We start from the raw sequence: 11,816 nt of genomic DNA on the forward strand, positions 1-11,816 counted from the left end.
ACTGATCATTATTTTCACTTTTGTCCCCAAACCAAAAGTTTTGGTTAGTGGAAACAGGTGCTAATGTAGGTCTTCCATAACTTGCAAAGAGAGGGATCCCTGAGTGGGCAAGTCAATCACAGCCAGGTCATACATCGGTTTACACATTCATTCCTTTGTTCATTTATTCAACACCAAGCTGCCACCCTATCCCAGGGGCTGGCGCTAGGAGGGAAGCAGGCCTTTCTCTAAAGGAGCTCTCAGGGTGTGACATCTGTTACCCCAACTCTCCCCTCCCAGCCGCCCTGAAGAACATGTGCCTTCCGGCCACCCTGCCATTCCACCACTGCCCAATAGGTGGCAGCAAACAGGCGAGGGGAAACAGGGAGGGCAGGGGGCGAGGGGGGCAGGGGGGCGAGAGAGTGCTGCCCCGTTTTCTGGCAAGGACCTATTGCTCTGACACTCCAGGGCAGACACCCACATCCCAGAGGCAGTGATGTCCATGGCCTCTTTGTGAACTGGCAAAGACATTTGGTGACACGTATTAGAAGACTGTGGCTGGTGGCTTAGATGCTCAGTGACAGTAAGTTCAGGGTAGCTGGGGTCGGGGCTGCTGCTGTGCCTCGGAATGGACCGGAACCAGGACTTTGATTTCTCATGTCGGCACTGTGCGTGGGGTCCTGTTCTTGTCTCCTCGCCACACTGGGCTTCCCCATTGCCCTGAGTGGGAACTGTTTCAGGCCTTGCTGGCTGGCAAGGCGTCTGAATTCCCGGCAAGGGACTTACTAGATCAGCTCAACTTGGGCCCTGAGTCTGCCCTGACATCAGCAAGTGGTGACAATTTACAAGCACAGCGCAGGGCACTTACAGTTGGCCCTGGGAGACTGGCTGGAAGCTGGGGGACCCTCCCCAGGAGAGAGCTTGGGGATGTGTTTAGGTTTGCAGGGTGTTTTAGAGAAAAACCAGTCTTTCTGGCACTGTGTCCCCTTACTCACCCTGCAGTTACACTCACAACACTCCTGACACCAGGCACGAGGGTTTCTTCCCCACACCAGGCCATAGGACTGGTATCCAATCTCTCAGGTTAAGGCCCCCCCACCCCACCCCACATGCCAGCGTGAAGCCCCGTTATTACCTGTGTTTCTGGCCCACTAGCTACAGATCCAAGGCTCCCAGGCCCCCTCCTTGCTTGGGCTCACTTTCGAGAGCAGCTCACAGCTTAGGTCAACACTAGCATTCACCGGCTGGTTAAAGGACACAGTGAAGGACACAGAGGAGCCACCAGGGAAGAGATGCAGAGGGCGAGGCAGAGAGGGCCCCAAGCTCAGAGCTTCTGCCCTGTGGAGTTGGGGTGTGTCACCCTTTCGGGGTGATTGTGTTTGCCAACCTGGAAGCTCTGAGTCCAGGGCTGTTGGGGTTTATGGAGGCCTTCTCACTGGGCCTGACCAATCATTAACTCTGTTTTCAGCCCTGTGTCTCCTCAAGAAGGGCTGACAATTCTGAACTTTTTTTTTTTTTAAGATTTATTTATTTGTGCACACAGAGCTGGGGTACAGGCCAGAGGCTCAGGGGCTGTGAGAGGCTTCACCAGAGACAGAGTGGGGAGCAGAACAGGCAGCTCGATGAAGTACACTGCTGAGGGGAGCAGCGGGGCTGATCAGGAGAGGTCTGCAGCACCATGTGGTCGCCTCCGGGGCAGGAGGGAATCAAACTCATGCGGAAGTGGCTTTTAGATTCTCAGTGCTGTGCTTTAACCCGCTGCGCCACCAGGGAGGGCCACTTTTTTTTTATATAACAGTTTATTTTTACATCATTTTGTACATTTTTTTTTCCATCTCAATTGTAATCCCCGCGGGTTTCCCATCACCAAGTCACCCGTGTGCCATCACCATAATCCTGTGCACTTCCCTCCCTAACCCCCACCCTCATTTTTTGAACTTTTTTTTTTAAGATGTATTTATGCATACGGAGGTATGGGGGTGAGGGGAGACAGGGGTGAGAGGACTCACCAGAGACAGAGTGGGGAGCAGAACAGGCAGATGTACTGAAATACACTGCTGAGGGGAGCAGCAGGCAAGACTGGAGAGGCCTGCTGTGCCAGTGGGTCAGCTCCCTGGCCAGGGATGGAGCTTAGGATTCAGTGGCTGTGGACAGCTTCATAGTGCTGTGCTTTAGTCCCTTGCTTCACGAAGAAGGGCCCCCAATTATGAACTTTGAATGCTGACCCGGTTTTACCCCTCCATCCAGGAGTTCACCAGCATTAATTGCCTCGTTAGAACAACAGGTGCTGCTACCACCTGCCACAGGTTTCCTCAGCCCTGCGTCAGGAACAGAGGGCAAAGAGCAAATGTTAGGTGCTTCGTGCTCTTATCACTTAGGAAACCAGCAGGGTTTCAGGTGCTCTGGACGAGGGATCAGGGACCAACATACATTTTCTATTATCTCAAACAGAGCCAGCCGTGGGGGCTGTTCTGTACGTTCCCACCTGTTACGTTGTAAGGGGGAGCTGTCAGGTTGGGGGGAGGGAGCAGCTCTGGCTTCACTGCGCAGGCCTGTGGGTGTCCCAACCCCCTGGCACTCCCCTTTCTCCTGACCCAGAGGGGTCCCAACAGAAGGTGCCCCTACCCAGGGCTGATGTGAGCTGATGGGTAACACCCTTGGCTGTACTCCTGGGGGCGGAGAACCCATGGAGCGTCTGACACTGAGCTCCTGAAGCCCCCTGGGGAGGGGAGACAGCCCCCGCCCAGGGCGACCTAGTGGAGTAAGTGCCCGAACTGGCTGCTTGCCCATGTCCCTACCTGCTCTCCTGCTGGATTTTCCTGAGCTTTCCGGAGCCAGTGCGCCCCGTGTCCCCCTTGACACCTACACATGTTCTCTGCTGTGGGGGCCCAGGCCAAGACCTAATCGCCAGATTTCTCTAATGACTGGTGAAGAGTCTTTGAAAACAAGAGCACACACTATCCCATTCAATTCTGCCCTTTTCTCCAAAAATAGAGCTTTATTTAAAAACGGTTTCGGGTAGTACCAACAAACATTAGGGAATTATTTAAATACGATACAAACAACGAACAAAGTTAGAAATAAATACAAACATCCAGAACACTATATCATCTACTCAGGATTCTGAAAGAAATACAGAGGCTTGAGACCAAGGCATCACCTACTCTTTACCTAATGTCTTTCAACAGGGATTTGGGGGTTCAGACTATAGTTCCCAGTCTCTGGGCTTTGCTGGGATTGGTCTGGGTGCTTTTCTGGGACCTGCCTGAGCCCCACTGTCTCCCAGCCCCATAATTCTGGTATGTTGTTCTTTGTGCTCAGTGATGCAGCCTAATTTCAGGGAAATGCCTGCAAAATGCAAGTGTGTCCAGCAAAGGAGTTGTTGACATGGTCTAGGGGACAGAGGTCAGCCCAGCTGACCAGAGACCAAAGATCTCCCCCGAAGGGACATACATAGCAGGCCAACATTTTAGCTACTTTGAAACAAAAACAAGTGTACCACTTAACAAGTAGCCTGCTCACCTCTTCTGTAGCGGTGGGCCCCAGAGACACACCGCATGTGGAAGGCCACTGGAGTAAGTCAGGAGACAGGAGGTTGCTCTGGTTGAAGTTGGGGGAGTCCTGTAATACATGGTCTCCCACCCCCATTGAGACTCTGGAATCCAAAGTCTTTTGGGAACATGGGTTAAGCACCCCTGAACCAGATGCCCCTGGGAGCTGTTCCAGATCTTTCACTAAATACTGTACTCTCAGGTGAGCTTCAAAACAACAACCGTAGGTGCAGAGAAAAAGGAACCATGTTCCACTCTTGGGGGGCAGGTAGAGTGGTGGCAAGCAGCCTGGATTTAGCTTAGAAAACTAAAACTGGAAATACTGTCTGATCTGGAAATCCACAGAATATGAAACCCAGACATTCTACAATGTTCGCGCGGCAACATTTTATAGCAGGTGGGACATGGACGTGGCCTAAATGACCATCGGCAGACACCTGGGTCAGGAAGGTCTTTCCACGCCACGGAGTATATGTAGCTAGGAAGAACTGTATCTGTTTTCAACAAGTGGGGGGGGGGGGACTTGAGAGAGTCTGTCAGAATGATAAAAATACTGGATATTTACATAGTAAACAATTCAATAATGTAAGACCCTTTCTAAAACTAGTGGTCATCAATAAATATCCCAAGGGGTCTAAGGGTAGAGGGAGGTGGGAGGGAAAAGGGTCAGGGTACACACAAGGGATGACGGTAGGGAAAAATAGCAAATATGTCCTGGAATAAGTTACAAGTAACTATACTTCCCGTCTCTGACATCTGATCCCAAACTCATATTTCAGCTTCATACTTATGCTCAGGCATATTAAAAGCACTATGGTACTTAAATTATTCCCTGTCTAATGAGGCCCAGTTACTATCAAGTCATCCACCCGCCCACGCACCCATACTTATTGAGCACCTACTAGTGACGAGGCACCAAGCCAGGCAGTCAGTATCTAAGAAAAAACAAAACAAAGAATACAGCCCTGTGGGCAAAATGCCTATGAAGATCCTTTCTTCACTCACAGAGAAACGGAAGCCCTGGCAGGTCAAAGGGCAGGGCCTGGCCACAGAATCAAGACTGTTCAGCTCCCCAGCCACAAAGCTACACAAGTCTTGGCTCCCATGAGTGAAAACTCAACGATACCTGCTTGTGTGTAACCAGGTGGGTGCAGGTTAACAAAGCCCACCCCCACCCCCCAGGTAAGGATGGTCCGCTATTTCCAGAGACACTACTTCCCATCACTGGAAGGGAAAACGAGACTCTATAATCAGAGCAGCGCACCAACAGGTCTAAATGCCAAAATGGCGCTCAGGAGCCCAACTCCCTGCCAGGTGCTATCCTGTCAACAAATCGGGACCCCTGCAAGGTGGACCATTTGTTTCTTTGTTGGGAAAGGGGACAGGAACCAGGGTCCCTGTGGGACAGGAGTCTGGCTCCCGAGAGCTCAGTTGCCCAACTTGGGTGAAGAAGGAAGGAGGTAGGTGAGCAGCGAGAGAAGTGGAGAGACGAAGGCTTCCATCACTGCGCTGTGGGGTCACCTGGGGGACGCCCAGCAGCCTCCCTGGAGCCTGGAGCTACAACACAGCACACCCCATGCTGCATATGTCTCCGGTGGCGCTGCAGAGAGGGTAGCCGAGGCACAGAGGTGGCACACGCAAGGCCACACAGGCAGCAGCACTGGGCCTGGGACCAGGCTTGTCTGATGTTAAAAACGGCAATGCCGGCTTTGGCTTTGAAGGCCAATGCCCGTTCCCTTCCCTTCTAGCACTTTCTGTTAAGTGGATTTTTCTTCACTGCCTGCCCTGGGGGAGAGAATGGGGAGGCCGAGACGTGGGGCGAGGGAGCTCCATGGGCGGAAGAAAGGAGACTGGTGCATCTGGGCCTCCAAATTCCTTCTCCCCGAATCCCAGATGGCCCTAGAGGCGTCACCCCTGGGGTCTACCTGACCTGACTGCACCTGTGCCACGTTGCTCCTGCCTCTCCCACAGGGCAGTGGGGTGACTGCCCCACTCACCTCTGACGTCGACCCAGGGCTTACTCCACTCCTCTTGCAGCTCAGCCTGGACCAGGTGGGTCGGAGGACACCGTGGCTTCTGGCTGCCCAACCTGACCAACAGCTGTGTGTGGGATTCTTCAAGGGCTTCGAAGACCCTCTGCTATCTCAGTGATGTCTCGGGGTCCTTAGGAGGCTCAGCAGCAGCAGACTTGGCAGGAAGTGGGGGTCAGCTCACCTGGCCATGTAATGCCCCAGGGTCCTACCCCTGACCTCAGTCCCCCAGAGGCTCTCAGCTCCCTGGCTGCCAGCCCCCTTTTCCTCAGCATCTGACTCTCTCCCGTCCTCTTCTTCCTCCTCCTCTAGCTCCTCCTCTTCCTCCTCGGGGCTGCTGTCTAGGAAGGTCAGTGTCTGAAGAGAAATTGGGGGCTCCCCAGGCCTCAGACTCAGCCTTAGTGGCAAGGAGCCCTGAGGGGCCCAGGACGGGAGGTCACCGTTCAAGAGCTCTTCCTGAGAAGCTGAGTCCTCAGAGAATTTGTCCCCGCCCAGGCCTGGGCCTCCAGGACCCTTCTTGCCCAAATAGCCAGAGGACCTGGCTTCATTCCAGGAGGAGGAGCCCACAGTGCTGGCCCAGCTTCCGTCTGAACAGCCGCAAGCAGGGGACTCTTTGACTTGGATCAGAGGCTTCCCAGGCCCCCCTGGGGTCTGGAGCTCCTGGCCCAGGAAGGGGGGTGGTTCAAGATAGGGCTGGAAGCTGCTGCTGTCCTCATCTTCGTCCTCGTCCTCAGCACTGCCGTCCGGTCCGGCTGGGGCTTGTACCCTAGGGGTTAGCCTGCCCCTTCTGGTCATTTCCTTTGGGGAACAGAGGACCAAGTTGTCTGGCCACTCTGGGCTGCAGGACTGAAAGGGTGCCTCGGAGTGTCTGTGTCCAGAGAAGTCCTGATATGGGGGTTGGGGGAGGAGAGAACAGAGAAGTTAGGGCCCCTTGAACTATGGCTGTCCCCATTTGGAGTCCTCTGGAAACTGACTGAGACAATGTGAGCAGTTTCTCAGGGAGGTGATCCCAGGACACATCAGGATGGGAATGGGCAGGGGAGCCCCTCTCCAGATGGGGGAGGGAGCATAATAAGAGGGGTGTCATGGCAAGCTTGTCTAGGGCAGCAGCTGACCCCTGCTGGGGACCCAGGAGGCCAGTGTAGCCCACATGGCTGGAACAGGCCCCACTAGGCGTGAGGATGGAAGCGTGGGTGACAGGGCTCACTCCCAAGGCGCTCTTGCAGCCTGCCTCACACATGGGCAGCGTGAACACTGGAGGCCAGAGAAAGCCCTGGACACAGGGGCTGGCTGCTGGAGCCCAAGTGCATCTCTCCAGTAAGTGGGAAGGTGGAGGCCAGGGCAGGGCGCAGACCTGTACACAGAGGTCGTCTTTCACTAGTGGGGGTTCCCTGTGCTTCTAGTGCTGGGAGCTTTATTCTCAGGGACTCTCCAAATATACCCTCAAAGGCTCCAGGCCTACCAGCCCTCAGCAGGGCTCAGCTTCCCCAGCCAGGCTCTTATCTGCACAAATCTGACCCATCTGGCTCCTTCAGCCTTCCTCGTGGCCCACTGGCCCTTGGGGTCTAAGGCCATGAGCCAGAAGACAGGGGCTGAAATTCTGGCGTCAGCCTGGACAAGACTTGCCCTGGTTAAGCTGTGACCTTAGAAGGGGCAGGGCACTTCTGTGACTTCCCCTTTTTGCTGCTTATCTCTCCTCTGCCTCTTCTGGTTACCTCTGCTGAGGCCCAAGGGGGCGGGGGGGGGGGTTAGGAGGGCGGACAGGGGCTCATCTCTTGTCACCTGATCAGTCATTACAGAGATGAAGTTACTTAGCCAAAAGGGACTTAAGTCAGGTTTTCCATGCAGGCCTACTTGCTTTAGTTCAATGCCAAAGGAATGAATTACTAATGACAAAATTTAGACATACAGGAAGGACAGGCTTTGCAGCCCGACCACCTGACAGTCTGTGCGAAGTACCTCTAAGTCTAGGCCCTCCACACTGCCATCCCTTCCCCCCAACTTGCATACCAGGGTCTGTGGCTTCTTGGTCTGCTGGAACCAGGGGTTCCTCTTGATGCTCCTCTGGATCACACACCGTGTAGCAATGGCCAAGGGCACAGGCAGCAGCAGCAGCGCCAGGAAAGCCCAGCTGGCTCCTGAGGAAGGAAAACCAGTCACCACCACGGCCATCACTTCAATGGCCCTGGCTACCAAGTGCATAGATGCTGGGGGTTCAGGCTGTTCCCTGAAAGCCTTAGAATAAAGCCAGCCTACAGCCTGTGGGCACCAAGGTCCAGAGAGGTGATGTCAGCTGCTCAAAGACACACAGTGAATGTGCTGGCTCCAAGATTATAATTACGGTGTCTGTGTCTCTTGGCTCATGTTTTTTTATTTTTATTTTTTATAATATCATAGTTTGTTTTTACATCATTTTGTGCCTTTTTCTATCTCAGTTGTAATCTCCGTGGGCTTCCCATCGTGAAATTACCCGTGTGCCAGAACCATAATTCCGTGCACACAATCCCCCCCCCCCCATTTTTGACCCCATTCCACTGTAAAATGTCTCTGGTATATAGTTGTTCATTATTATTTTCCCCCGGTCCTTTATGCTTCTGCTATGAGTGAAACCACCTGGTATTTTTCCTTCTCTTTCTGGCTTATCTCACTAAGCATGATCTTTTCCAGCTCCATCCAAGTTGCTGCAAAAGACATGTGTTTCTCTTTTTTGGTTGCTGAGTAATATTCCATTGTATATATGTACCACATCTTTTAATCCAGTCATCTACTTTTGGGCATTTGGGCTGCTTCCATGTTTTTCCATTTGTAAATAAAGCAGCAATCAACATGGGGGTGCAGGTATCTTTTTCAATCAGTGTCTTTGTGTCTTTTGGGTAGATACCTAGGAGTGGGATTGCTGGGTTGTAGGGAAGCTCCATGTTTAGCAGTTTGAGGAACCTCCAAACAGTTTTCCATAGTGGTTGTACTAGTTTGCATTCCCACCAACAGTGCAGAAGATTTTCTTTTTCTCCACATCTTTGCCAACATTTCTTGTTTTAAGATGTGTCTTAGCTCATGTTCTTAACCACCATATGATGACAATCCGAGGCCGGGGGAAAAGCTCTCATTTCTCCATCACATTGCACCCACCTGTGGCCTCCGGTGAGAAGCAGATGGGGTTGGAGAACTGGCTGTATTTGGGGGCAGCAAAGGTGTAGATGGTCCTGGCACTGAGGCAGTAGCTTTCATCAGTGGTGGGCTGGAGGGGGATCTGGACCAGCTGGCCAGAGGGAGTGATCGGGAAGAGGGTCTGTTGGAGAGAAGCAGAGGGAAGCTGACCTGCTGTGGAGGAAGGAGGTGGGGATGGCAGACTGGCTACACCTGTGATCCCTGCAGCCCTGAACAGAAAGCTCAAGTGTTAAAGGAACACTTCCCAGCATGCCCGGCTTCCTTTTCCACAGAGTCTCCTGGGCTCCAGGAGATACACACTCTTGCCAAAATGAAGCAAAAAAAAAAAAAAAAAAAAAACCTAAACAGGGCCCTTGCTGATGGTGCAACGGGTTAGGACGCAGCGCTCAAGCTGGCTGCAGCTGTTTCAGTGCGCATTTGATCCTGGCCCCGAAGCTGACCTACCTGGCACGGCAGACCTCTCCGGTCTCGCCCGCTGCTCCCCTCAGCAGTGGACTTCGTCCATCTGCCTGTTCTGCTCCCCACTCTGTCTCTGGTGCAGCCTCTCACTGCCCCTGAGCCTCTGGCCTGTACCCCAGTTCTTTATGCATAAATCAATAAAAATCTTTTAAAAAGAAAAACCTAAATAGAATACCTCAACAATTCTCACATCACACAGTGAAACAACACTCTAACAAATGCACTAAAACCTGCTATTAAAATTACATTCACCTGTTTCTTCTGCCCTGCTGTGGAGCACTTGAAATGACATGCATGGCTTGCATGTTATTCCTGTGGACAGTGCTGGTCTAGAATATCTGTAAGGTTCTGGAAGACAGGGCCCACGTGGCATGGGAGCCCAAGGCCCCAGGATCCAGACTATGCTGAGGTCAGGACTGCGATTGCCGGGGAAGTGGAGGAAGATATGAGGGAGGAAACAGGGGTCAGTGGGCCAGGCCTATGGCCCAGATAGGGCCTGTGCCTCGCTGGGGCCAGTGTCCCCAGAACACAGCTGTGGGGTAAAGGGAAGTGACCAGGTATTTTCCTCCCTCCTGCCACTAGCATCAATGATTGACACCTGTGGTCTTACTCACGTGCCTGATGGTGGCACCTGGGTAATGTCGCTGTGTTGTTGTAATAGTTGGGTGAGTGGGCACAGCTGAGTCCAGAGACGGAGCATAAAAGGGCGCAGCATGAAGACGGAGGGCGGAGGGCCAGAGGGCCGCGCGTCCGGTGCAGTAGAGGCCGGAGGGCCAGAGGGCCGCGCGTCCGGTGCAGTAGAGGCCAGAGAAGGGCCCACCAGAGCGCCCAGGAAGAGTGGCAGTTGCCCTGCCAGCCTCCTGGCACCCAGGCCCCTGCCCGTCCTGCGCCAGTTGCTTCATGACAAATGGTGTAGAAAGATCATTACAAGCCTGAAAAAGCCACTGAGGACTCCAGGACTCTCCTTTACCTATCTGCCCTGGTCACAGAGAACCTGCCCTGGGCCTGCTGGCGATACATGGCTCTGCCCATTCCTCTCCCAGTTGTCTAGGGCTCCTTGGGCATTACAACTGCAGAGCTGAGCACTGAGACAGACCCCGTGACGGCAGAGCCAAAAATATTCACTAGCTGGCTCTTTACATAGTAAGTTTGCCAACCTCTGCCACACACACACACATCTGCAGCGGATACACACCAAGGATAGCTCTGTAGTCATCTCAGGGTACTTAAGGTTTTCTTTTTCTGAGTTTTCTGTAATGAAGCTGGTAGTGTGGCCAGTGGGCCTCCTGAAACCCATCATACAGATTTTAGTGGGGCAAAAAAAGATTTCATGAAAAAGAAAATTAGGCAGAAAACTGCTGAGCTGTTGTCACTGTAACATGTATGGGCAGGTGCCTTGTGGGGCAGAAGGGCAGGGGTAGGTGACAGGACAGTCACTGCGCAGTCAGGGGCTGGCTGCCAGGAGGGAGGAGCATGCTGGGAAGGCTTCCTGGAGGAGGTGCGCAAGGAGTAGGCGGGGAGCATGAGGAGCACTGGGGGCAGGAAGGGGCTTCTTACCTTGTTTTTAGTCTTCTCCTTCCTGAAAGCCACCTCATATTTCAGGTTGGATGGCGGCATGCAGTGGGGCAGCTGGTATGTGGCATTGACGCTCAGGAACTCCTTTGTCCGAGTGACTACCAGGACAGGTGGGGCCGGCTCCACTGGCAGAAACAGAACAGGACCAGTCAGAACCGTCTGGGGGCCACCAAGGATCCATTCCCCTGCTTTTCTGGAATGGAAAAAGGACACCAGGATGGGCCAAATACCTGCTGGGCGTCAAGAGTCCTGCGGCCATTTTATTTAAACACTGCGGTAACCCTGGGAGGGAGCAGTGACTATTCTCTGGGTGAGCCGATGAGTCTTGGAGAGGGAAAGGTCCAGGGGAATTCAGTGAACCTGCTTCCTTTCCCTCCTGTGCCTTTCACTGGACGTCCTTTGTGTATCACTGGCCTGTCAGAATCCTGCCCCTCTATGTTAGCTTTCCATTGCTGCTGTAACAGGTTATAACAAATTTAGTGACGTAAACTACACACATTTGTTATCTCACAGTCTATAGGTCAGAGTCGAGTGGCCACAGCAAGGCTCTCTGGTCTCAGAAAATGTTGGCTGGCCTAGGCGCTTATCTGGAATTCCGAAGAAGAGGGGCTTCTGTGTTCTGTCAGTGCTTGGCCGAGTCCTGTTCCTGGGACTGTGGGACTTGCTGGTAATTAGCAGGGAGTGCGGAGTGTTTCAGTCCGGAGTGTTTCAGTCCCTGTAGCACCTGTATTTCCTATCACACAGCCCCTCAGCCTCCAAATCAGAAATGCCATGTTGAGTCCTTCTCACATGTCAAAGCTCTGATTTTCCTTTCTTCTACATGTCTTCTGCCTCCAGCTGCAGAAAGTTCTCTGCTTTTGTTTATTTTTAAAAATTTATTTTTACATATTCTTCATTGTGTGCCTTTTCCCATCTCGGTTGTAATCCCCACGGACTTCCCACCACCAATTCACCCATGTGCCATCACCATAGTCCCGTGCACCTCCCTCCCCCCCATTTTTTTTTTTAAAGATTTATTTATTTATTCATACAGAACTGGGGTACAGGCCAGAGG

The 11,816-nt window shown here is 52.8% G+C and overlaps 1 protein-coding gene across 1 annotated transcript in view; it reads right to left on the reverse strand.

Moving 5' to 3' along the window:
* Positions 1–5,740: 5,740 nt before the first annotated feature.
* Positions 5,741–11,816, reverse strand: part of IFNLR1 (interferon, lambda receptor 1) — a 12,587-nt gene continuing 6,511 nt past the window's right edge. The window contains exons 4-7 of the mRNA XM_004679382.1: positions 10,745–10,887; positions 8,690–8,849; positions 7,571–7,698; positions 5,741–6,358 (exon numbers count right to left, since the gene is read on the reverse strand). Coding sequence (XP_004679439.1) covers positions 5,741–6,358; positions 7,571–7,698; positions 8,690–8,849; positions 10,745–10,887 — 1,049 coding nt within the window. The remainder of the gene's footprint in view (positions 6,359–7,570; positions 7,699–8,689; positions 8,850–10,744; positions 10,888–11,816) is intronic.

The sequence above is a fragment of the Condylura cristata genome, unplaced genomic scaffold, assembly GCF_000260355.1.
Source record: "Condylura cristata isolate star-nosed mole 26May11 unplaced genomic scaffold, ConCri1.0 scaffold00008, whole genome shotgun sequence".
In the NCBI taxonomy this organism is placed as follows: domain Eukaryota; kingdom Metazoa; phylum Chordata; class Mammalia; order Eulipotyphla; family Talpidae; genus Condylura; species Condylura cristata.